At 40.8% G+C, this 27,448-nt stretch overlaps 2 protein-coding genes across 3 annotated transcripts in view; one reads left to right on the top strand and one right to left on the bottom strand.

Annotated features, from left to right (window-relative positions):
- The window catches only part of XRN2 (5'-3' exoribonuclease 2), a gene marked incomplete at its 5' end in the record, with an annotated part of 78,550 nt that extends 68,597 nt beyond the window's left edge, over positions 1 to 9,953 (top strand). For both annotated transcript variants that reach the window (XM_079719774.1, XM_079719775.1), the window contains 3 exons: positions 1,754 to 1,817; positions 6,928 to 7,066; positions 9,405 to 9,953. In XM_079719774.1, the coding sequence (XP_079575900.1) occupies positions 1,754 to 1,817; positions 6,928 to 7,066; positions 9,405 to 9,470 (269 nt within the window). In that variant the 3' untranslated portion in view covers positions 9,471 to 9,953. The remainder of the gene's footprint in view (positions 1 to 1,753; positions 1,818 to 6,927; positions 7,067 to 9,404) is intronic.
- A 6,099-nt stretch (positions 9,954 to 16,052) lies between these two features.
- Positions 16,053 to 17,433, bottom strand: NKX2-4 (NK2 homeobox 4; the record flags this gene model as incomplete). The annotated part of the gene is made up of 2 exons (XM_079718828.1): positions 16,053 to 16,666; positions 16,983 to 17,433. The coding sequence occupies 2 exons, from the start codon at positions 17,431 to 17,433 to the stop codon at positions 16,053 to 16,055; spliced, it is 1,065 nt and encodes a 354-aa protein (XP_079574954.1).
- Positions 17,434 to 27,448: the final 10,015 nt, after the last annotated feature.

Below are 27,448 nucleotides of genomic sequence, written 5' to 3'. Positions count from 1 at the left end.
TTTTCACTGACCTAAGTTTTGTGCAGTATCTGAATAGTTATGGATTACAAGTTTAACAAAGTAATCATCAGGAAAAGTGGCCAAAATGTTAGTTTTACTTTCAGTAGATTGCTTTCTCGTAACTCACTGAAAATCGTATAGTGTATTTTAAGTTTCCCTATAGAAGTAAACTGCACAGGTGGTTTGCTGTCTTGTAAGAATTTCTGGTTTTACCTCCTCTGATTTAGATTTTCTGGTGGTGTACAGTCTGCATAGTGATTCAGAAGTTATTCTGGGCCTAGACTAGGGATCTTGGCCCTGTTTCCTGTGGATTGTGTGGCAATGAGCTTCCTGAGTTTCCATTCAGGTTCTGAATATCTAATGACCAATGGGAAACCTCCTCAGCATTGTTCTCAGTTTGACCGCTACTAATTTGGTTTTTAAGAGATAAAAGGGGGACTTAATGCAGATTGACTAGGGGTGCCACCTTTCTTTCAGTTCAGAATGGAATTCTGCTCGGAAGTGATGGTGGTGAAGGCCTGGCGCGTGCACTGATCGTTGGGCCAGGGGCTGGGGTGGCTCCCCTGGGGTGGCTTGTCCATCTAGGAGGCTTTCTTTGGGCCAGTACCTCGACTGTGTTGCTTCCAGAGCAGCAGCAGCTGGGTGTTTAATGCTGGAACCCTTGTGAGCAGCCAGGTGCCTTACTTGTTCCAGATTCTCCTTTGCAGGGGGTTTTAAAGCACAATTCTACTTTTCTTTCTTCTTTTCTCCATCCCCCCGCCCCCAAGTAAACCCAGATTGCATTTTTTTGGTTGGTAACCAGAGATAAGCTTTCATTTCTTCTTTCCTTTAAGAAAGTAATTTCGAAAAGCATGTTTCTAGTTTGTGTTTCCATTAAAATGTGAGCCTGAATACATTATGGTAAGCCTTGTTGTCCTTGGGCCTTGGGAGTCTGGAGGAGGTTACTGTCCTCACGCGGAGACCTCATTAGACAACTCCTGGAACAGCTGTTTTAATTAGGTCACACTCAGACCCTGCCGGAAGGTGGCTGAGATGGCTGAGATGACTGAGCCTTGGGACTGGAATAGTGGTTGGTTGATACCAACCTGCCGACTCTGCTGGGGGTGCCCTTCATCCCATTTACACAGAGGACCAGCAGCCACTTAACTATTCCTTGTAATTCGTTCGATGTTCCCAGCTTAGCTTCTGTTAGGGGAAGAGGTTTGACTCTCAGAAAACAATAGGGAAGTGGGCAGTCCCTTTATGAACATGTCTTCTGACCTGTGTTGGAGAGATTGTGTACTGTCTGCTTCATGTTAGCACAGCTAGGCAAGTCAGCATTCTGTCCTGTTTACACGTTTCGGGGGCAAATCTTAGGATTTCTATTAAAGTTACTGTTCGTTCAGTTTGTATTTACGGATAAAACCAAAATACCATCATTTTGCACAGCGTTTAAAATATAAATGTAAAACACCTTTACATATGTACGTACACAGATAGTGAGGGAGAGAGAAATGTGAGTTTAATGACCAAGGCTTCTAAAACTATGTTTTGTTATCAAAGGAGAAATAATTTAACAGACAGATTTACTGACCCTGTTGGTTTCATATCCTTTTACATTTCCAGGGTGTGTAATTATGCTAGTTATTTAATTTATATTCAGTCTCAACTTTTTTCAAGAATTTTTAGTTATAATATATGTGGGTAGCTGAATAGTGATTACTTTTCAAAAAAAAAAAATCTCCTGTTCAACCCTTTCCTGTTTATCTTCCAGATATGAGGCCCCAGGATTCCTGGCGAGGTCCTCCTCCCCTTTTCCAGCAGCAAAGATTTGACAGGTAATATTAAAGCAAATATGACTTTTCAGTAACTTTCACATCAGCATTTGAAGTTCGGGCTTTCTCTGTGGTATGAAATGTACTTTCTTCCCTCTAAGTAGTTTCTCTTGTGCCCTTTCTTTAGGGAAATAGATGGTTAACACGTTGAAGTAAAAGATTCATGCCTGTATACTTTCCTGCTTTTCTTGGTTCTTGGCCTTTATTTTATTGATGCTTTTGAGGTGCCCTGAAAAATGCAACACAGAGAGCTTAAAGCTGTATTAGGTTTTGGTCAGGCTAAACAAATTTCTTTTTAGAAGTGTTGTGCAGCTTAATGAGGCATAACTAATGGGGTTCCACTTTTATCATTTCTGTGCCGGCAGCGCAGCGTCAGTACAGACCAACCATTGATTCTTGCTGCAAACCTCTTGAAGTCCTAATCAGCTTCTTTGGTACAACTTTTTCAGGGCTGACAGGCCTATTGTAGTGCAGTGTCACTGTAGGTCAGTAGTTATTAGTTGCCACTGAAAACAGTTTCTTTAACTACTTAAGACTGAACTGAATTAAATGCAGAAGGGACTCAGAAGAGGATTATGGGATCTGCAGTCTAATAAGTACCACGGACGAGGAAGAATGTGACATGGTTTAATAACAAGGGATGTTTGACATGTGTTCTTTCATTGATAAGTTGTGCTCTCCGAAGTCAGGTGGTCTCTGCACGACAAGGCAGCCAGGCGTGTTATGAATAATTATATTAACATCTGAAGAATAATTTTTTAAGGGCAGCTTTAAAGTCTGTCGTCTCATGCTGGTCTTGCCAGCACCAGTCAATGCTAAGACGAGTTTAAGCCCCCTCATAGTACGGCTTCCTTCTTTGCCTTCCCAGTTCTGATCTGTTTTGTTTGCCTCTCTTCTGCCGTTTTAGCAGTCTGAGCTGTTCACATCTGAAATGAATGAGGTGTTGTTATTTGAACAGGGTTATAACCCCTACCCCCTTTAAGAAAGGTCTTTCTTTAGAGACTCCAAAACCTCATTTCATTATTTTCTTCAAGAAGATAAAAGAAATTATGTTATTCAATTGTTTATTAATAGTATCAGCTACTTAGTGCAAGCTGCATTTTAATTTAAAATAACTGCTACTGCCTGTGTTTATGTTTTGTTTTCAGTATAAGTGCTCAAGGCACATGATATGTACCACTTGAGCGTCCTCAGGGTAGCACCGTTGTCAAACAGATTAAATGAGTGAGGGGTAACTTCCTTCCAAATTACATATTATCACATTCACACTGATCTCAGTTTAATAACTGTCTTTCTCCATTACGTTTGTCAAGTTTGATTTTAAGATTTCGTTTCTCCACTTTGTTGCTTGCTTTTTTCCCATATTATTAATCACCAGTATTATCATCTGCTTATGAAGTGCCAGCACTGTGCTAACATGCTTTTAGAAACATGAATTCACTTATTCCTCTTAGCGACCCTTTGAAGTGGATGTTATTTTTACAGATGAGGAAACTGAGGCACACAGTTCAGTAGCTTATCTGAGGTCTCTCTTCCTCACCATCCTTTACTAAGAAACTTTTCACTCAAGCGAAACTCATCAGAAAACTGACTCTAAGCATCATATGCCTGAATGCCACGGGGACTTCATAGAAGAAAAGGAGCCCCTTCCACTTCCAAGGCACCCTTTCTTCGGTCCTGAAGCTTTCCTTCCCTCTACCCATTGTTTCCCTAAGATTATCACCTTGTGTCCTGACATCCGTCGGGTTTTTTTGTTCTGCCCTCGCCAAGTTGGTATCTTCTGGACTGACTCTGTGAACCCAACGGATCTGGGACATATTTTGTGGATGTTTTTGGTTTAGTTTTAGTCAGAAACTAAAATCATGCTGTAAAGCAGAAGTTACGTGTGAGCGTAATATAATTCTTTCTTATGTCTTAAATCATGGTCGTTTAAGAAACACATCATTTATTCATAAAGAAAACAAAGTTTGAATTCAGCCTCCTAAACTTCTCTGTTAGCCAGCCTCTTAGCAAATACAGTACATCACTCGTTTCTATAGCACGTGTCAGTCTAACCTTTCTGACCTTACAAGGCATAGAGGAGAAAATACAAACTCATAGTCACTTTGACTTTGCTGAGATGTCACAACTGGTAACTAGAATTCTTCCTAGAACCAGGTTTTACTGATCATTAGTTCAATACTTTTCCACTGCACAGTTTTGAGTGTTTGGTTGAAAACCCTATTAGAGAAGAAAATTTTGAGTTTACTAATTCCTGCTTTGAAATAGTATATATAATTCATATATTCATTTCACTTAAAAATACACTGGGCGCATCCCTGCCCCCACCTTCTTCTCCCCACACAGAGACAACCGGGCGATCATTGTGTTGATGGCGAGTGAGGTCCAGCGTGTGCCTCCTCCTCACCTGAGTTTCTGCCCTGTTGTGTGTGTGTGTGCCAGCGGAGCATTCTCTTTTCTGGCTGTATCCAAGGTGGCCATGTAGTTTTTAACTTAAATGGGTGCTAAGCTCAGTCACAGAAAATTTTTTAAAGCTGATTTGCCACACACACACACACACACACACACACACACACACACACACACACACACACACACACACACACACACACACACACACACACACACACACACACACACACACACACACACACACACACACACACACACACACACACACACACACACACACACACACACACACACACACACACACACACACACACACACACACACACACGGTAGTATGTAGTTACATCGCATTACCAGCTACTTTCCAGAGCAGTAATTTAGAAACGTAAGAATATTGTTGCCATTCATGATGCCAAATGCCTCAGATAAGTTGCCTCAATCGATGGCTACTGATTTTAAAAAGTTAAAACGTGTCAGCTTCAGCGCTTCCATCCCAGATTTAAAATGTATTTTCCAGGGCAAATTTCAGTTCGTAAGTATTTGCAAACTAATATAATTAGTACAGTGTAGAAAAATGATAAACTTGTGTAAAATGAAGGCCTTTCTGCCACTAACAAGCAGAAGAGAGTGTACATGTCCCTCTTAACCTGCTATTTCCATTTAATTTTAATTAAATTAGTTTTATAAATACTGTTCTTGTCAAAAACATTTCAAGTAATCATTTCAAACAAAAAGGAGAACTTTGTGCTTTTAAACTGTGGCTTTGTTCCTAACCTATTTTTAAATCATAAAATAATGTAAAATTGCATTTATAATGTATTTTATCCATACCAGCAGATTTTCCTGAAACTCAGTTGAGTGAGTTTTAGCATTATAAAACTGGAAAGAAAAAATGATCACAGTTAATACAATGTGTGAGTTGTACTTAATGCAAGTGGGGTTTGCATGCTCAGTTTTGATGAGCCTCCTTGGTCACAGCACAAACCTTAACCCCTCAGTCCTGCAGAGAGTGGAAGAGACCATATGTTCTCTACATATGGAGCTGTTCTTGCTAAATAGATGAGGCCTTCTCACTAAAATATATTTATTAATGAATCCAAAAAATAATTAAAAACCCTGAATATATGCATATTCTTTCTGAGGTACAGATTTTTCATTTTATTTTGACTCCCAGAAAATTATATTATTAGAGTCCTGGTTTCACCACGAACTGTGAAGAATAGCATTGGCCTTTCTAGAGCTCTTAAAAGAGCTGTTCTTAGAGCCGTCACACAAAAATAATTATCTTTGGTGTTTGAAAAAAAACAAAACAAAAAACAGGGCAAGCTCCAAGTGAAGGGAGGAGAGTGGGCGGTAGAGAGGATGGATTCAAGCTTGAATAGCTGTGAGAAGAATGCATTACCCAGTGAGCCCAGCTTTGGGCTTTTCCCCCTAAGACCTAGGAAGTGAAATTCATATGCTGATCAGTTATAGCTGCTTTAGCAAATTTAAAGTTTGCTTATAATTCCTCCCAACATCTGTAATGGCCCCAAAGCTTCTAATGCTAAAATATACTGGAGAATTTTGCTACTGTTTATTCTTTGTAATGACTGTTCTATAAAATGGAAGTTGAGGAAAATGCCTCAAGAAAGTTATGTCATACATGGTGATTGCTTTTAGAGGGTAAATCTTTGCTACATTATTTATGTGACAGTTTTAAGTTGTTATGATTTAATACATCATACCTGTTGTTTTGTATCTGCAAAGTTAAAATAGGCACTTGAAGACAATTAAAACATTTCTTTTGACCATAATCTGGGCCAGCAAACTGGGTTATAATAGCTGTTGAATCTGTGTTCCCATGTAAACTGTACACCAAATGCCAGTCAGCCCATGCCAATTAGTGCTCATGTTGCTAGGTCACCGTGGTCAATTGAAAGCTGCATCAATAGAACTTGAAAAGGTTTCCTCCTGATCAGACCTTCTGACATATTGAGCAGAATAATGGATGGGAAAAAACAGCCAAGTCCCCTACCCTAGATTCAAAATACTCAGCAGTAAGAATTCATTTGCAGTGTGCAATTAACTAGAAAGAATGGACTCCAAGAACCAGCCTGGACATTTTTAAAAATAAAGCCTCATTCTCCTGTCTTGTACATGTTTACTCTTTGGAGAGGATCTTTTTTTTTGTCCTTTTTTTTCTTTTTTTTTTTGCGGTATGCGGGCCTCTCACTGTTGTGGTCTCTCCCGTTGCGGAGCGCAGGCTCAGCGGCCATGGCTCATGGGCCCAGCCGCTCCGCAGCATGTAGGATCTTCCTGGACCGGGGCATGAACCCGTGTCCCCTGCATTGGCAGGCGGACTCTCAACTACTGCGCCACCAGGGAAGCCCTGGATAGCATCTTAAAATGTAGCCAACTTGGTGATCTTGGGTCCAAAATTTTAAGTGACTAAAAGGAAACTTGACAGTTGAAGGTGAACAAAATTTTTTTTAAGTCAGACCTTTCTGATTCAATTGAGTTTAAACATCCTTTTAAATAAATGCTGATACTTCCTGAAACATGTTAAACTACATTCACTGTGAGGGACATAAAGGCCACTCTGATGCTACATATCCCCTACGACAAATCCAGGCAGATTGGATTGTCCTCAGATTTGGAGATGATGATACCTGCCAGATTTTAGCCTTCTGACTTTTAATGCAAACATGATGCTTTTCCACAGAGGCGTTGGGGCCGAACCTCTGCTGCCATGGAACCGGATGCTCCAAACCCCAAACGCAGCCTTCCAGCCAAACCAGTACCAGATGCTCGCCGGGCCGGGCGGGTATGCACCCAGACGTGACGATCGCGGTGGGAGACAGGTGATGCAGCGGGGGCTGTGGCATGGAAAGCTTACTGCTCACTTTGAATTGAACCGTGCCTCTTGGGACTCCATGGTTTGGTTTGGTTTTGGTTTTCTTAAACATCTGTGGATAAGTTACTGATAGAGTAGCTCAGTCGAACTTGGATCCCTCATTAAAAATGTATACGGGGTGAGTATCTGCCTCACTAAATAGGTTATCCTTTGATGATGCTGAAGAATTTTCAGACCAAAAGCCCCTTTAATCACAGCAATCTGATATTTAGCACAAATATGGTCCATCACCAAAACATTATCCTTAGGGTATTTATCCTTAGGGTATTGCTTTTTAGTTTCATAGAAACTAGATCTCTCAAAATAAATGGTAATGTTCTAGAAGCTGAAAGTAATATTTCACCTTTTCAGCCGTTATCTTTATTCCTCTTGGGAGTCTTCTGTCTTGATTCATCTGTTCTCTGTCTGCATGGAAAGAAATCTTTCCTATCTAATTTCCCACTTTTTTTTTAACTAAATTTAAACAGCTATACATTGAGTGAGTATAATAATTCCTAGACAAATTCAGTAAATGTAAGCTTTATTCCCTTCTCTTTATAGCATCCACTTTTAACAACATATAAGCCTGAGGTCTGTTTGCCTCAGTCTGTTTGTCCCCCAGCCATTTGACACCCTGGCCAGTATTTACATGCTCTTTAATCAAACGCTTGCCAGAGAACAGGATCTGAATGCAGTGATTCAGAGTGTGTGCTATTCCTGGAGTTGGCACCTGTGGTGATGCAAAGTGGTTTTTAAATTGCTTACCTGGTGTCGCCTACAGCCTTTTGCAGTGCTTCGAATATTAATTTTCTAACTCAGGTTCTTGCCATGTGTCCCTTTGTTCTGACAGCTGAGAAAAATCTTCTGCCAGCTAAGAAAAATCTTTTTTTCCACACTTTTTTGGTGTATTCTTACAAGTCTCAGTTCACTTTACAAGAAAGTAATCATCTTGTCTTTTGAGAGAATTTTGTTACAGTTCTTTAGAATCAATTTGTAGAATATGACTTTGCATACTCTCAGCCCGAGATCTCTACAGATGCTATCGGTAGGTTCAGTAGATTGAGACTGTTTATGCTGCTAGTGTCGAGGGGACACTGGGCAACCTAAGTGATGAATATTTTTGAAAGGAAGGCACACTTGCAACTAGAAGAAGCTCTGGAGGAAGTTTAGTCCAGTCACCTCATTTTCCAAGTCAGGAGTCGAAAGCTTAACCCTCCTGCCTTTGGGTTGGGCAGCAGAGCTGGGGACGCCTGTGACTTCTGACCCCAGTTCAGCGCCTCCCCTGCCTCCTTTAGGGGAGCGCGTCCCTTTAAAGGAGCTTTTTGCTGTTACACGAGGTAAAATTCTTATTCACTTAGGAGATGCAAACCGGTTGTACATTATAATTCCTTTAGGACCTTTTGGAAATAAATTTCTTTCTTAGTCTTTTTTTCTGTGGAGATTTTTTTAAAATTAAATCAGAATTTTGAAGCGCTATTAAATTTAGAAGTTTACTGTTAAAAGCAGTAAAATTATGACTTCATTATATTTTTAGTGGAGTTTATATGACTAAACAAGTCCTTAGCCTACATTATGACCTTGAAGGACTACACATATTCATGTTATAATTTAAACTAGTGAAGTGCTCTTGAGTGGCAACATGGGGAAGGGGGTCCATTTCAGAATCCTCCGTAGAAGGGGAATTGTGATGGGAGACACATCACAGTTACCTTCAGGTTGTACAGAAATGTCATTTGCAAGCGTATTAGGAACTGTTAGGAATACTGCCAGTAATTGATTATGTAATAACCTAATGTGGTACACTATTATTTATAGCTAAACAAACAAAAAACCCTAAAATTAATAGTTCATTAGGCCTCAACTGATGCAGCAAGCTCCTGCCTTTGTTAAGCAAAATGACTTTCCTAGTATATAATATGTATGAAGATGATGTGGGCACCTTACCACAGTGTGGCTTGAATTACGAGCTGGGGAGGGGGTGGTAGGGAGAACTGAGAATGACAAGTGTTATACACAAGACACTTAACTATCCTTCATTTGTGTGCATTTTAAGGAATTTTTCAAGCGCTTGTTAAGGCTTGTTTGGTTAGTTGTCAGTGAGCATTTATGCTGATGTCCCACTTTGCATGCAGCTTTCTGTGAAGCTGCAGACCAAAAGTACCCGTTTATGGAGACCTTCCATGTGATATACCTGTAAGACATATTGACCTTCTTTATAGGGTGTTTTTCCACAGAGAAGTAAGATTAGTTTCTTTGCAGGAGTGTTAATCCAGAAGATAAACTCTTTCTTTTGCTCTTTTTTTCAGGGATATCCCAGAGAAGGAAGGAAATACCCTTTGCCACCACCTTCAGGAAGATACAGTTGGAATTAGGCTTTTGTAAAGCTTTCCCAAATCCTTTCATCATTCTACAGTTTTATGCTATTTGTGGAAAGATTTCTTTCTCAAGTAGTAGTTTTTAATAAAACTACAGTACTTTGTGTATTTCTTTTAACTGTGTATATTTCTACTGATCCGATCTCACTGTTTATGTTGCTTTCCAAAGATGTGTGTTGCATAATACAGTGGATCTGAATTTATTATTGCTTGTAAAACACATTTGATGGAACAGGAATACTGGTTTTTCATTATGTTCAAAAATCAAACCAGCTGTGGATTTCAAAACACAGTGTATTCTAGATCATCTAAGATCCATGCTGATTTTTAATGCAAAATTAGGTATGAACTCTTGAGCTGGAACTCTCAGCCAACTAGAGTGTATATTGTTCAGTATTTCTTTGGGAACATTTCATTAATGTACTTGTCATATGGAAATTTCTGGACTTTAGTAAAAAAAAAAAAAAACAAAACTTAAAACTCTGGTCTCTTGTTTTTCTTTTACAGTATTTAAACTTTGAAAATCTTGGCCAAGCATGTGGTTTTTTTTGTTGTTTTTTTGTGTTTTTTAATCAGTATATCAGAAAACAATTTATTTCTACAATTAGATGTCAAAAGAAAATCAATGAAGAAGTAGATTTTAAGAGGATATGGTCAGCAAGACAACCCAACCAACCCATGTATGTGTCTGCTACTGATCTGGCAAATTATAAAATCATCATGAGAATAAATTATTTACATTTTACAAATTTCATGTAGATTTATACTGCAGTTTTAAGGACTAGTTTTAAATCTCTAAGAAAAGTTGAAAAATTCCGGGGAGTGGTGATGAGTGAAATAGGTGAGAGGGATTGAGGTACAAACTTCCAGCTACAAAATAAATGAGTCATGGGATGGAATGTACAACATGGGGAATATAATCAATAATATTATTTTTGTGGTGACAGATGGTAACTAGACTTACTGTGGTGATCATTTCGTAGTGTATAGAAATATCGAATCATTTTATGCACCTGGAAGTAACACAGTGGTGTAGGTCAGTTGTACTTAAGCTGAAAAAACACTACACAGAACCCAATGGGAGGGCAGAAAGAAAGAAAAAAAGTTTAATTCCTAGCTAAATTGCCTATGTTCCTTGGCAAGTTTTTGCATTATTTCACAATAGATTTCAACTTGTACTTATTTTTTTCTTGCTACTAAGCACACTATAATTCCTTACATTTATGCCTGCAGTTCACGTGCAGCACTTCCATATGCATTTTCATTGCCACAACCAACCCAGACACACGTATGAAGACTTGCTGTCTTGTTTCCACCTTTCCATTCTAGCCTCAGATTGTAAAGTAAGGCTTCTCTCTGACTTTCTGACCTGGGACATTTTTGCTTTAGTATTCTACAAAGGCACACTTGTTAGTCTTAAATCTATTGAGAAAAAGTCCCACCTTAACCTTGGATAGGAAGGTATTTTGAAGCTATTGAGTTCATTGCTGATGATGGGTGAATAGAGCAGGGTCCTTTATTGTTGAGATAAAGAGTCTCTCCGCTGGGAATTAACACAACCATTATATATTACTTCACAATACATTAAAGTGGGAATAATACCTTCTGTTAGATTTCTCTATCTTCCAAATACTGAAAATGTATAGCGCCTAAATCAGTACTGCGTACTCCAAAGGAGTCCACAGCCATGTCTTACTTAGTGTACAGAGCTTCATAAGTACCCCATACCCACACTTCTGCAGATATATATTTTCTCAGATCTTTAATTTTGGTCTAGTTTTTAATTTTGTTTTAAGCTATCATGAGCGTGTCTAAAATAATTGTTTCTGATTTGGCTCTTTCACCATTACATGTAACGGATCAAAACAAGTTTGAAAATTAATGTTTAAAGTGTTCTGAAGACACCTAAGCAAAAAGCCTGATGGAAAAATTAAGCCGGCTAGAGTCCCACTAGCGGGTGGTGAGACCTCGCTTCCTTCCCTCTCCTTACTCTGCATCTCTTTCTAACTCCCAGAAAAATGCCCTGTTATTTCAACAAGTAAACGCTTTTTAGAACTTTAAATGGCATGTTTAAAGCTATAACTATCCCCTCCATATTCGGGTGTAAAGTCAACGGGTCAATTTTATGTAATTAACTCCATTGTAGTATGTTTACGTAGGGCCAAGTTTTTTCAGGGTCTCATTAAAGATTTTTAAGAATCTTAGAACCTGAAAACAGCCCGACTTCATCGCGGCGCTAAGAGCCCGTGGTGAGCAGCTGTTCTCCGTAGGGTCCAGTGAGGCAAAGCCTTAGAGCCCACGGCCATCCATCGAAAGTGCTGTCCGGCCACCGTGTAGCGTCGGGGAGGCAGGCGGGGAGATGACCGGCAGGCAGAGCTAGAGCCAGGGCCGGCCGGGCGGGCTCGGGGGGCGCTCGGCGGGGGCGGGGACGCCCGCGGCCCCGAGGCTCAGGGGGCCCGGCATCCTGGCCCGGATCCCCGGGCGGCCCCCGCGCCGCAGCTTCTCCGCCAGCCCAGCGTCGTCGCAGCTCCGCACGCGTTCGAATACTGGGACCTGGAAGGAAAGAACGGAAAGGGTCTTCTCCCGAGGCTGCTGATTTAAGTTCCAAGCCTGAACGTAAACGAATTTCGCTTTGCTTCGAAATTAGAATGTAGACATTCTCCGAAGTCACCTGGACGCCCGGTTCGCAGGTTCGCAGGCGGCTTGCGGCCCCTGCCGCATCCGACTCGTCGGCGCCGCTTCCCGCCCCCAGGGCGGCCTGGAGCCGACCCACCGGATGCGTGCCCGCGAGCGACGGCTCTGCTACTTCTAACCGGGAAAAAAGTAAAACTAATCAAGTAGCAAACGCCCCACTCGGGGTGAAGTGAATGCCTGCGTTGCTTGTTGTCTGACACCGTATACATGCACGAGGGCCAAAGAGGAACATGCTTTAATTTGTGTGTGTGAAATGGGAATGGAGCTATTCACTACTACAAAATAGCCTGCACAACTCAGACTTGGGCAAATTCATGGTTAAACTTTTATTAGAAATCACTTAAGCAACTACTGAAATAAGAGGTTACATGGAATTTAGAAACTGAAATAAAAGGCATTTCATTCAACTGCAGGTAAACATTCTAAAGCAAAGGCAAATGAAACCAAAACACCTCTTTCAGAAGCTTCCATTTAAGCTTACCTCCAGGCTTAAAAATAATGACATAAAAGTGATCTTAAAATCACAAAGTTATCTTAATACTTACTGGAGAGAGCGAATTCCTGACTTCAAGTCTTCTTTGAATCTTGTCCAGATGCTCACCAATTCTCACTAGTAGCAAAAGTCTATTTATTTAATTCATTTTTAATAAAATGTATCCTAGTGCCCTGTCTCATTGTATTTGGGCATGGCAAGCAGCAGTTATTTTTAAAAACTGGACTTGAGTAATTAACATACAGGGTTTTATCCACACGTTAGTGTTATATTAAACAGTTGGGCAGTATCATTCATGCTTTAAACTACATCTGAAATTTATACTGCCACTACACAGTGCACTATCTGATGCACAAATTCATAGCTAAAAATCCAATCGATGGGTCTTTATGTGACAATGGTTCACCAGTTTATTCTAAAAGTTTATAAATCATCAGTATTCAATGCAGTTAACAAAGCAAGTCTTTGGAAGGTGCTTGCATTTAGTGAACAGGATTGCGTCTCTGATTTGCTTTAAATTGAAAGTAAACAGTCGATAGCAGAATGGAGTTTGAACACAACATCTGTGTTGATAAAAGTCTGACTGACTTACTTGTTCCGACCATTAGGTTTTAGTTCTAAGCAAAGCCTTAAATAGAAGACAACTGGGTTACACACACCATCCCCCCTTCCATATACAAAACACCCTTCCTGTATCCTTCAACATTGCGCTCACACACACACACACACACATACCCCGCTTCAATTTACATCCCAACACAGATTTCAGAAAAGTACCTGCCATCCCTGCCGTTCCTCTCTGCAACTTTGATTCTGGATCTTGGTTTCTGTGCCTCAATTGGAAAAGATACGTTAGAATGCTGTAAAACTCCAAAACATTTAGGAAAGTGTCACATCTGCAGTTCGCATTTCTGAAACCGAGTTTTACTGTGGCCTCTGCTCAACTTTGGAGGGGCTTTGTTCCACTTAGACCCTGCGCCAGCCCTCCCTCTTGGTCGTGGACACTTATCCTCCTCTTCAGTTAATGAGTTTCACCTAGTCTGGCCGTTTGTGTTTTTATAAAAGATCTGCAAAGCACTAATTGCAAAAGAAGAAAAAAGCTCTTGTTTTGCATTAATCAGAATGTGGAATTCTATAATAAAAACATTTTCTGTTTTAATGTTTCAAAATCAAACCTTGTCCTAATTTCAGGATGTGCACACATAAACTCAGTAAGTTTCTGGGTGTAGAATGTTAAGCCCTCTGCAGCAATTACTTCTGGCTTGGGTTCTTTACTATTTAAAGGAACATTGAAAGGAAAAAGATACGCCTGTACCAAATACACTTTCAGAAAATATTGTATAAAGAAGGCTGTTTCTTCTTAATGGTCTTTTTGATAGAGAGTTCACTTAGTCTAAGGGATTTTTTGTTCCAGAAATTAGCAAGGAAAAAACTGTCCATGAAGATTTATTTTCTTTAAATGTTACTTGGAGCCCTTAGTCCATAAGATATTCTTGCTTTTGTTAAGTATTGGGCTGTAAAAAAAAAAAAAAATTACAAACCACGTGAACTTTTAAAACATGTTTTCTAGAAGTAAAATTTCAGAATTTGAAGGAATCTGATCAATATAAACAATCATTTTGAAATGTGGCACATCAGTAATAGTTATGCTAGCTTGGCTAATATTCTGAAAGTCAATTTTATTAGTATGCAAAAACCCAAATTGGGAAAATTTCCTTCAGGTGTATTGCACCATTGTCATACTATTTTTTCTGCTTATTTTTTTATGTAAAATGTTTTAAAAATCAGTTATCATTTTACAAAAATGCATTCACAGCCCCTTGGTAAAGGCTGATCCCCCTGCTTCTTTAGTGTTTTTTTTTCCTCTTTGTGGAAGGAACTGGAGTTTTAAATTACTATTATTATTATTTACTATATAAAATACATTTAGAGAAAGTGCAACTTTTAAAACATCTTCTTAAAGAACGCACTTTGCGCATTCAGAAAAATACTCAAACAATGAAGTTAAATAAAATGTTTCGCTTCAAACTATAATTCTAAAACTTCAAATGTAGAAGAGCTTTAAGGTCTCTGGTAGATGTTTTGGTCATTTATAAATCACGTTTTACCCATGTTAACGTCTTTAATTTTTCTTCATTTCATAAGCTCACGTTCTTCAGCTTTTAGTATTTTTACTCCGCTACCAGTTCTTTAAATCATGAGTCAACTGAGCTGTGTTGTCCCATCATGCCAAGTAGTGTTAAAAAAAAAAAAACCTATACAACTTAGTGAAAAATAAATGACCATTTGACTCTTACCAAAAAAAAAGTACTTAAGGTTCTTTTAAGTTATATTTAAATATCCTTTTGAAACACAGGAAATATAAATCATCATATTAAAGAGTAAATACATTATTTGTACAAGAAAACACCAACAAAATCGGTGTGTAACCCCTATTAAGTTCTAAATATGAGAAAATTATAAATATTTTAGTTATTTATTCTTTACATACTGATTACAATTCAGTAAATCACCTTATTCTCTTCTTGACATGCTTTCAAACAGGTTAATTAATTGATGTCTATCGTAGCAATTTTGCTTACTTGTTCTAATGTTTTATCACGGTATTCAAATTAAGATAAGCAAATGCCTTAGAAAGAGTAAATAACATGTCTACAGAAAGACAGGGTGTCATTTATTTTATCCATTCATTGGGGAGACCAGTTTCCATATAAAAAGTAGCTTACAACCCTTCTTTCTTTTGATGAACTGCATATTAGGGGGAAAATCCTCTTTTAGGGTAATATACAAACACTCATTGCCAAATAATGATCGAAACATTTAAAAAACAGCATTAAATTTAAAACGCTGTATCAATTCGTATAAGCAATATTTTGATTAAGTTTATTCCATTTCTGTAAATGGCAATAACTCCTCTGCAATAATGTTGCTATATGCATGATCCACCTTGAGCTACAATTAAATTTACTTTCCATCAAACATTAATGAAATTGCACTTAAGGGGAGGGGGATTCGAAAATTAATCTCCCAAGGTAAGTTCCACTCCAAGAAGAATTCATTGCTAAAGCTGGGTTGGTTTTTAGAGCAACAAACACCAACGAAGTCTCCAACGTTTAAAACTCTTGAGAGCTTTGGTTAGGAACGTGGTGCATATGGACTCGGCCGGCTTTTCACATAATTTAGGAACCTCTGGAAGGAGGAAATGACCACCTCAAAGCCCCCTGGCTCGATGCTCGTGATTCGATCCTGGGGCTGTCGCGTCCCCACCCCCAGTAGAGAGGTTCCGCGCCCGCCCGCCTCCACGACCCGTCCGTCCGTTTGCGAGCTCCGCGTCCGCCGTCGGTCCAAGCCGACCCTCAGGCGTCAGGAGGGACCCCGCCCGGCCCGCGCCGTCACCACGTCCTGCCATAGAGCAGGTTGGCGCCCAGCGCGCCGCCGCCGTAGTCCCCAGCCGCCGCGTCTAGGGCCGCCAGGCCTCCCCCAGGGCCGTGCAGCGCGGGCGGGCTGGGCGACAGCTCCTCCAGCTCGGGCGCGGGCGTCGGCGCGGGCGGTTGCGGGCCGGCCTGGCCAGGCGTCGGCGTGGCCGCGCCGTTCTGGCAGGGCTTGCCGTCCTTGACCAGCACGGGCACGGCCACGCGGCGCGGGGACGGCGGCGGCGGGCCCAGGCCGACCTCCTGCTGCAGCTGCTGCGCCGCCTTGTCCTTGGCCTGCCGCTTCATCTTGTACCGGTGGTTCTGGAACCAGATCTTGACCTGCGTGGGCGTCAGGTGGATCATGCTGGCCAGGTGCTCGCGCTCGGGCGCCGACAAGTACTTCTGCTGCTTGAAGCGCCGCTCCAGCTCGTAGACCTGCGCCTGCGAGAACAGCACGCGGCGCTTCCTCCGCGGCGCCGCCGCCGCCGCAGCCGTATGCAGGGGCGCCAGAGACTTGGCGGCGTCCGCGATGCCCGGTAGCGACCCCATGCTGGCCACGTTCACTCCCGCTGATGGCCCCATGAACCTGGAGACTGGGGAGGGGCCCAAGGGGAATGCCGGTCAGCCGCCACCCAGCTCTCTTCACACCAATGCGGCCGCGACGCCGGCGTGGCCCCGGCGGGTCCCAGGACGCCCCGCGCGCCCAGGGGCCCAGCACCCCCCGCGCGCGCAGGGTCCCAGGACGCCCCGCGCGACCCCGGCCGGGTCCCAGCGCCCCCCGCGCGCTCAGGGTCCCAGGACACCCCGCGCGCCCCGGGCCCGGTCCCAGCGCCCCCCGCGCCTCGGACTGTGGCGGGAAAAGTCCGCGCGGTCCGCTGCCCTCCGTCCCGCGCTCCCGGCCCCGCTCACTTGACGAGTAGCGCGGGTCCGGGTTGGCGCCGTACCAGCCGGTGGCCGCGGCTGCCGCGCCGCCCCGCATGCCGTCCGTGTAGGCGGGCAGCTCGCCCATGTTGCCCAGGCCGCCGTTGCAGTAGCCGCCCATGGCGCTGTGCGGGAACTGCGGGACGCCGGGCGGCATGTGGTAGGTGGCGGCGGCCGCCGCCGCCGCCGCTGCCGCCGCCGCCGCCGCAGCGTTGTGGCCCGCCATGGCGTGCGGGGGCTGCATGCCCGCCACGGCCGCCGCTTGCGAGGAGGGCCCGGTCGGCGGCGCGCGGTAGGCGGCGGCCGCGGCCCCCAGAGGCACCCCCAGGCCGGGCGGCGCACCGTCCATGGCGCCGCCGAACTTCTTGTAGGTCTCCTCGATGGGGCTCAGGATGTCGGACACGGAGAAGGGCGTCGTGTGCTTGGGGCTCAACGACATGGCTCGGCGGACGGCCAGGTAGGGGGGCCCGGGGCGGGCGCGGGCGGGACGCGGCGGCCGTGGGTCGCCGCCACCTGGGCCGGGGCGGCAGCGCCTGTGACCAGGAGTCGGCGGCGCGTTGAGCCCCCGGAGCTGCGGGATCTGGGGTTTATTTTAGTCCCGCGCCAGGTTTACGACAGACTCGGGGGGCGGAGCAACATCGCAAAGGAGCAAACAATGGTCATTGACATCTTTTTCTCTCGGCCCCCCACCTCCCCATAGTGGAGACAAAAAAGGTAAAGGGGGCAGTTGGGTGTTTCTTGAAAAGATCACCCCCCTTTGCTTTCTCCATGCTTCCCGCCTCCATCCCGGCCGTTATCCCAATCCTGGACCACCAGAAATAGAAACTCCGAGGCCGGCGTCGAGGCTTGAAGTGAAGGATTCCGCGCCTCTGCCTATCCAGACCCCAGTTTTCCTAAAACTACTGACTTCGTAGCAAAGTCCAGTGTAATTGGGGAGGGGGGATGTGGTGCTAAGTTGGGGGGGGGGATGGTGCAGGGCTCGCCTATTCGTCTCCAGCTACCAGCCTCTCACTCGCTCCATCATCTAAAGTGTTAAAAAAAAAAAAAAAAAAAAGAGAGAGAGAAAGAAAGAAAGAGAAAAGGAAAGGCTCTTGGGTCCCACCGTAAGAGCGCATTAAGAGTGAGGGACAATGACCGTCCTGTGCCTTTTTAGGGCTTCTAATTTATGCATCCTTAGACTCTCAAGCATCATTTTGTGGACAACCAAACGGGCACTTCCAAATTATCCAAATCCAAAGTATCCAATTCAAAGTATCCAAATCCAAAGAAGAGAGAAAACATAGAGATACAAATACACAGATGCTAACTTGTAAGTATTCTGTTTCTCCTCTGTGGGGATGGAGGTCGGGTAAGGGAAAGAGGGTACATTTTTATCTTTTCTAATGTTTCCTGTTCAGCTTGCACCTGCAAAGTTCTTTACAGGTTTCTCCCTCCCCCCACTTTTTCCCCCCCGCACCCGTCCCCCCAAGTACAAATATCCAACTTAGGGTTTACTGACCTATCACTACAATGATCAAAAAGAAGAGAAAGAAAACACCCCCAAAATCCAAATATTTCTAGCTATTCGAAATGGGTCTTTTTATTGTTCTTTGAAAAATATAACCTGCTCAAGGATTATGAAATGGATGCACAGATCAGGTGAAAATGGTAGTTTCTCTTCAAAAATACTGTAGATAAACAGATTCTTTAAAAAAACTTTGTCATCCTTTGATTTGCATATTTACCTGCATAGCAAAGAACTTAGACATTGTGAACTTTCCTCTGAATGCTGAACACGACAAAGAATAAGACAAAAGAAGTGTGAGAAGCATACTGACTAAATTTTTAAAACAGCCCTGCAGTTAAAAAAACAAAACAACCAGGGAAATGAAGATGCAGTTTTTAAGTTTTCCTGGAGACTGGGGCAGGAGAAAGAAAAACAAGGAGAGTGCTTTCTTAAGCAAGATTTTAGTGTTTAAAAAAAGAACAGGATGTATGAAAACCATTCCAGTTTAACCTGATAGAACATAAAACCTAATAGTACACAGTCTTGAAGGGAAGAACAGTTACCTTTTCCTTGTTTGGTTTCAGTGCTTTGGTTGAAATGTCTTCCATGGTTTTGCTCTTATTGTTTTAATCATTGTTTTGTTCATTTCAGTGGGCTTTGCAAAGAATCTGGGGGTCGGGTTGGGGGGGAGGGACCAGTATTCACCTATGGGAAAAAAGTGTCAACCAGGCAAGTGCTAGAGTATTAGTATTTCAAAAAACTGAAAGACCCGAAAGACAAGGTATCATGATTGTTTCCAGATGTCAGTTGCTGACTTAGTAAGATTAGTATTGCTACAATTTTTACACCACACTACTTTTACAGGTCTTTCCTCAGCTTGAAACCCTTGGGCTAGGTCTTCATCCTCACCTGCACTGGAATTGACTACTTAATTTTTTAAAAATTAGTGATTTAATACAAAGAAGTATTCATGTATTGTATGTATTTAAGTAGTTGCTAGAATCTTAAAAACTGCAGTTTGGTTTTTAAGTTTTGGTTGAATTCAAATTGTATTGTTTACTTGATTCTCTTAAAAATAGTAAGAAGTCTTTCCTTTCAAGCTTTCCTCAGAGACAAGAGAGTAAGTAAAAGTAGTTTTTATAACATCTATGGATATAAAAGTCATTTGTGAACCGTTATGTTTTATTTTTCAAGTTGAAACATGTTTTAGAAGTGAAACCTGTTATCACAGTCTTCATTCGTGTTGTTGAGTTACGCAAAGGGCAAAAGTGTTTACAATTATAGTTTTTTTTAGACAATTATTATCTATTCTGTTTTCAGGCTATACATTTCATCTTGTGTAATATTTTTTTTTTTTTTTTTTTTTTGCGGTACGCGGGCCTCTCACTGTTGTGGCCTCTCCCGTTGTGGAGCACAGGCTCCGGATGCGCAGGCTCAGCGGCCATGGCTCACGGGCCCAGCCGCTCCGCGGCACGTGGGATCTTCCCGGACCGGGGCACGAACCCACGTCCCCTGCATCGGCAGGCGGACTCTCAACCACTGCGCCACCAGGGAAGCCCTTGTGTAATATTTTTATAGAACTTTAGGATAGCAGTTCACATTGAGTGGTTAAACTAAAATTTGTTGCTTATTTTGTTTTTCAACTGTAGTGGGTCCTGTTACAAGTTCATTTACATCTAGAAAGTTCCCACCTTTAAATAAAAAAGCACTTTATCATATCTGGGGGCTCTCTGCAGATAGTCACTTTCTGGCTGCTTGGGAACTTGATACCCTAATTAGTACTCCTTTACTGGAGGTGAACAGTTCTGGAAAAAAAATCCACAATCTTCAACATTTTTCCCTATCAGTTGTTTGTGTCTCATTCCAGAAGTTACATAGCTTCATGCTGGAAACACTGTTTGAATGTGTGCAGATGATTCTGGAAATAGGTGTAGTCTGGAGGATGTGTATGTACATTTATATACAGATACAAATTAGAATAATCCAACTGATGCTCCATTAAAGCTCTTTATCAAATTCATTTCATCATACTGTCTGCCTAAATTATGCATGGAAATTTATACTCAGTAGATTCTTAAATACTATTGACTTGTGAAATTGGATTTCATAGGAAATATGTTTCTGAGAAATGTTTTCTTGTTGGTTTTTTTCTTTCCTTAAAAACAATGCTGGCACTCAGAAAAAAACCCAAAAACCAAATACTACCAAAGAGAACACAGTGAAAAGAGATGTTCCTCCCCTTCCCATCCTCCCACTTTCCCTCCTCAGAGGCACTATTACCTGTTTCTTCTGGCATAGTCTGTACATCTTGAAGCATACTACCATTTTACACACAGGGGGGTAGCATATAGTTTGATACCTTGCTTTTTTCCCAGTTTAGGTTTTTGTAATTTTATACATTACACCACTGAAAACTTAATAAATGGGCTGTGGCAGACATATAGAAACGTTTCCTAGATAAAAAGATTCAGTAGAATCTCTTAGCTTTCTGACAAAAATGTGGTAGTTAATGAAAATTTCTCATGTGTTTGTTAACCTTAGGGCCAAAATTATTTGGCAAAAACAACCCTGAAGTAGGAGCCTTCCCCAGATAGAGGATTTGCTGTTGTCAGACAGGAGCTCAGAGAAAGGGGCCTGAGAGACTTTGAGAAAACCAGTCAGTTACTTAAAGGGAAATGTTTTTCTAAGGTGGCAAGTAGATTTCTAATGTATCCTGAATTTCCTTATAAAGAAAAACTGTATTGGAAAATATAACTTTCTGCTTGACACTCAAGAAGATAAGTGCCTTTTAGAAATGAGACACTTGCTACGTTTGTGATTAGTTTAAAATAGTTGTGAAATAATTTGATTGGTAAAATTCTCACTTTGGGGAAGTAGCTTTAAAATATTGTCTTTGCAGTTGGGGAGGAATAAAATGAAGCAGGTCAGGATACTAGTATTTTGTAGCAAAATTTGTGATTATAAAGAGGAAACAAAACTGTTACAGAGATGAAACACAAAGTTTTAAAAAAATTATTTTAAAAATGTTTGCCAATTTCTGAAATTTGGTTTCTTTTTAGTCCTTCTAAAAGACTCTGTGTTTTGAATGTTCATTTCAATTATTATGAGTCTCTCATGATAATTTTACACTTGTATTTATATGACTTTGTTATTTCTCCCTCCTCCTCCTGCAACAGGAGATGGCAGAGGGGAGGGTTTCCACAATACCCACATGCCTCCCCGCCAAGCCTCCTTCTCTTAACCCTCAGCTCTGTCCCTGGTGTGCTGAAATGCAGCTAGGGCCGAGGGGAGTGGGACTCTCTCTCCTTGGGAGGACAGAGGGAAGAGGCTAGAGACCTGGACACCCCCCACCTCATCCTTTCATAATTTCTTCACAAATGCAAATTCCTTTCAGTTTAACTCCTATTAAAAAAAATCTTGAGTCACTCTTTCCTGATACTCAGATTTTTAGATTGAAAATAGTTTTCTGACCAATGAATACGTTTTAAATTTAAATGATCATTAGTACAATGTGAGAGTGAGTAGAGGGTGTTGAGACATGATTGCTGTTGGAATCATCACAATAATGAGGGCCAATGAAATGGTTCTTAAAAAACCAAAAGAAAAACTAGAAACCTCCCCTTCTAGGGGATAATCACGTTAGGCTACACCAAAGCGATAAAAATATGAAAATTGACCAGTATGGCACAACTCTCTCACCCTAGGATTATGAGCTTAAGCTAGAAATTTAGATTTTTCTATGTTTTAAAAATTATTTTTATTTTTATGTATTTATTTTTTAAAGTAATTAATTATTTATTTTTTGGTTGTGTTGGGTCTTCATTGCTGCCGGCAGGCTTTCTCTGGTTGCAGCAAGCAGGGGCTGCTCTTTGTTGCGGTGCTCCGGTTTCTCATTGCGGTGGCTTCTCGTTGTGGAGCCCGAGCTCTAGGTGCGCGGGCTTCAGTAGTTGTGGTTCACGGGCTCAGTAGTTGTGGCTCGCGGGCTCTAGAGTGCAGGCGCAGTAGTTGTGGCACATGGGCTTATTTGCTCCGTGGCATGTGGGATCTTCCCAGACCAGGGCTCGAACCCGTGTCCCCTGCATTGGCAGGCAGATTCTTAACCACTGTGCCACCAGGGAAGTCCATAAAAATTATTTTTAGAGTAAGTATTAAAATAAATACATGATATGGGAAACAAGGGCAATATTGAAATATATTCTTTATTGTGATAACAGGTTTACTTGTATATCTTGCTTATACAGAAAGTTTAAACTTTTTAGAATATAATAGCATTTCCATTGAACAATATCTGACATTTTTTACATGTCTTGGAATGTAATTAAATGGTTCTTTTATAGGAAAAATAATGCTTTGAATTTTAAGCAAAATCGAATTTCTATTTATTATTTTGTGTGAGGAGCTAGTCATTCTAAAGGTTGTACCATAGCTCTACACATACCTGCGTGAATACATATAGCTTTTTAAAATATATACTTCTATAACTTTTTTTCTCAAGTGCACTCAATTTTCCCAAATCTAAGGTTCATTGAATTTAAAGTCTCTTTCTCTCCTACACGTCACATTAAAGATGTATCACCTTACATTTACAAATTGATTTGTGATTATCAAGGAACGTATCAGGCTTTACACCTGCTATCATTTACTTGAAGGAGAAACTTCAATTTGGGGCATTATTTATTTATTTATTTATTTATTTACGCGGGCCTCTCACTGTTGAGGCCTCTCCCGTTGCGGAGCACAGGCTCTGGACGCGCAGGCTCAGCGGCCATGGCTCACGGGCCCAGCCGCTCCGCGGCATGTGGGATCTTCCCGGACCGGGGCACGAATGCGTGTCCCCTGCATCGGCAGGCGGACTCCCAACCACTGTGCCACCAGGGAAGCCCCCAATTTGGGGCATTTTGATAAATTATTTGTTGCATTTAGTAAAGTTTTACTATACACACTTTAGAAGAAAGAACTATGAAATTAACATAATTAGAGAATGTTGCCCTTTTTGTTCTGTGTACTATGAACGTTGTGGAGCTATTTGTTATGTCTCTATCTGCATTCTTGGTTGAGAATTGTGCTTGATGCAGTAAGCTAGTGTTCACCTCATCAATGTCAGTTTTGGTAGATTTTAAACAATTTAATTTTTGGTTCAATAATTTGCTTTACAAAGCTTGATACGAAATAATTTTATTAATCTACTTTATACAGACACTGAGTGCAGTGAGGAGAACTGATTGATGAAAGTTTCCTCCTAAGGTTTCCTTTAAAAAAACAAAAAATAAAAACCTAGTAAAATGAGTCTTAAATCACAACATACCTGTCAGATGGACTTGAAGGTCACTAAATATTGCCTCAAAATACCCATTTAAGTGAACTAATAATGAGATGACTCTTCAGTAAACCTAGTGTTTATTAAGTATTTGAAAATTAGGTACTAAATTTGATCTTGTAGCTGTGTAGGGAATTACATGAGGTAATACTGAAAAGATGATTCAAACGGTTTTTTGCTTTTAGAATTAGTGGAAATTTCACAAGTGTCACAAGCTACTAGCTATTGGAATTTGGCCAAAAATGCCAAGTAAGAATTACTTGAGAAAATCAGTACCGGCTTGAATGAAAGCAATTTATCACTGGTATACAGCATGTCTTTAGAAATAAATATTATCTCACAGAAGAAATAGGTAAAATTTGGAGTAGGTCATCTCTTCTAAAATAAAAAGCATATATGTATATGCAAAATAGTTTAAAAAGCTAACAAAACTAACTTAACTGTAAGAATAAGTGGCAAACTTCAGTGGGTGAAAGAGTTTTTAAAAATTACACAGTATAAAAGAAATTTAAAATAGAATTTATAATTGTTTAAAGTTCACTTTTTAATAGGATAAATAAATCTTGAACTGTGAAGGGTGTATGACGGTTGGATGTTGTGCATAAGTTGTTCTAGGAGTTAGATGATGGAATACAAAGTCATTGTTTTGATTTGTGTTTTGTATGCTTACTGTTATAAACACATAAAATACTCTGAAAGATCTGAAAGAAAACTATTTCACATATGAAGTTTTCTGTAAAAAGTCTGGTATGTGTGATGATTTCTTCTAGAGTTAATTCTTTTAAATGCAATGTTTCTTTAGAATAATCAGTGGTAGTGCATGTATGATTGAGCTGTCATTATGAACATAATTGATGACAGACTGCCTTGCTGCAGCTCTTATGAACCATTTGCAGAGATTAAAAGGGTGATGGAAATGGTGGTTTAGGAATTGCTTTCTAAAGACACGAGAGGATCGAAAAGAAACATGGGGTTTCCAGCGTCCTCTGAAATCATTTTCACATAAAACCCAGGTTTAGTAGGTGCAAGTGTTGTTTAACTGCTCTGCTCTTGAAAAAAATATTTATGTGGCGTAAAGAGACGATTCGGTCATGGATCTTAAATGATCAAATCAGAGCGTCTATTCTATACCCGTTTCAAAAGGAGAAATGCAGAATGTTCTGTCTATTCAGTATTCCATATGTGCCTGCATTTAACTACGTAGGCAATAAATGAATATAGGTAAATACTCATGAAAATCAAACGCTTTTCATACCCCAGAAAGTCTAACCACAATTGTCCTTAGCTTTCTATGTACGTTTAGATTGCCACATTTCCATATATTCAAGCAGAAAATTGTATCTCTCATGTAAATGTTTTGACATAGACTCAGGGGGAATTAGTTATATGATGCAAAAAAGAAAAGCTTAATTATATACTTCTTCTTCTAACTTGATTCATAAAGGATATGAGGCAGCTTTTAAATAAATATGTTTGTGTACTTCAAACATTTAGTAAGAATTATGACCTCGTAAATAAGGATCTTGTAATAGTAAGAAGTTAAGATATGGCTGAAAAAAATCATCAAATCTATGGGCCATAAAGCCTACCAAGTTCCTGTAGTTGAGCCTCAACCTTGGCTGTAAGCGTCCTAGTGGTCAGCTGAAAAAGCCAGTTACACTTTCCTTATTTTTAGGGGAGAAAACAAAACCAAAAACAAACACCACCCCCACCCCCGCCTCGATTCTTCAGGAAAAGAAGCGCTCTAAAAGAAATTCCTCACAGGGGGCTTCATATAGGAAACACTGAATACTGTAACATTCTTTTTTTTTTTTTTTTTTTGCGGTACGCGGGCCTCTCACTGTTGTGGCCTCTCCCGTTGTGGAGCACAGGCTCCAGACACACAGGCTCAGCGGCCATGGCTCATGGGCCCAGCCGCTCCGCGGCATGTGGGATCTTCCCGGACCGGGGCACGAACCCGTGTCCCCTGCATCGGCAGGCGGACTCTCAACAACTGCACCACCAGGGAAGCCCCCATACTGTAACATTCTTAATAGTTTTCTAGCAGAGTTATTTCCTAAAGTTAGCTTGTTTTAGTGGCCATTCCTCAAAAATTTGAGACCTCAACACCAAATCAGCTCAATTAAGGTAACTGAGAGGTGGGAGCAAAGTAAGTAATATGGTCCAGATGTGTAGCCTTCTGATGTTCCAGGACTGAACTCCACACTTTTCAAAGAAGACTTCATAAAAACCACAACATTGTTACGCTTTGGTTATTAGAAAGTTCTTATACTGAGGGTAACTATGTCCCTCTCATTTGCAGATATCAGTCCCAATTCAACCTTTTGATGCCAAATTATAAGTCTGGTCTCCCATAAAGCCCTCTAAATATAAGAAGATACTATATTAATCATATTATGTTTTCTCCTTTTCATACAAAAAGTGCCCCAAAACAAAGAAAGTTTGTAGTGAACATACACAATTATTAACCAAGAATTTATCAAGTGATTACTATTTATCAGGTGATTATCAGGAGTGTCCTGAATGCTTTAGAAAATTGGGAAGGGAGCCCTTCTGGTACCAGAAAGAGGAAACTTATTCTTGGCATCCATATTCTGATCTTGAAATGGTACTTTAAAATTGTATGTACGTATGTGTTTATTACTTTATTATTTTAAATTATATGTACATATGAACGTATGCTTGTGTGTACATATATATGTGTATATATATACACACACGCCAGGTTCTAAACAATTGACTTACTAATGAACTTTTTAGAACATATCCCATTTGTAAGGTGGAGATAAGGCTAAAATCCTGAAACCCACTAACAGTAATCTTTTACTAATGTGCTAGGTACGTTCGTGAACTTTAGGTGTTTATCTCATTTGATAGTTATAACAGAAGAGAAAGTGTGATTGACATTGACAGTGATTCAAGTGAAAAAATATTCTTTTTTTTTCTTCCAGGTGTATTGAGATATAGTTGGCATACAGCACTGTGTAAGTTTGAGGTATACGGCATAATGATTTTATTTACATGCATCATGAAGTGATTATAAGTTTAGTGAATTTCCATTATCTCATGTAGGTATAAAATATGAGAAATAAAGAAATAGAAATAACTGTTTTTCTTTTGATGGGAACTCTTAGGATTTACTATCTTAACAACTTTCATATATAACATATATCAGTGTTAATTGTATTTATCATGTTGTACATTACATCCCTAGTGTTAATTTATCTTATAACTGGAAGTTTGTACCTTTTGACCACCTTCATCCAATTCTCCCTCCCCTCAGCCCCCACTTCTGGTAACCAAAAATCTGATCTGTTTTTCTATGAGTCTGGTTGGTTGGTTGGTTGGTTTTGAAGTATAATTGACCTACAACGCTATGTTAGTTCCTGTTACACAAAATAGTGATTCGATATTTCTGTACATTTCAAACTGATCACCACGATAAGTCTAGTTTTGATATGTTACCATACAAAGACATTACATAGTTATTGACTATGTTCTCTACACTGTACATTTCATACCCATGACTCATTTATTTTGCAACTGGAAGTTTGTACCTCTTCATCTTCCTCACCTATTTATTTTTCTCCCATTACTCCCCTTCACCCTGGCAAACACCTGTTTGTTCTCTGTATCTATAATTCTATTTAT

Source organism: Hyperoodon ampullatus (assembly GCF_949752795.1).
Source record: "Hyperoodon ampullatus genome assembly, chromosome: 14".
Taxonomy (NCBI): domain Eukaryota; kingdom Metazoa; phylum Chordata; class Mammalia; order Artiodactyla; family Ziphiidae; genus Hyperoodon; species Hyperoodon ampullatus.
The sequence above is the reverse complement of the archived record's forward strand: the minus strand, read 5'-3'. Positions and strand labels throughout refer to the sequence as shown.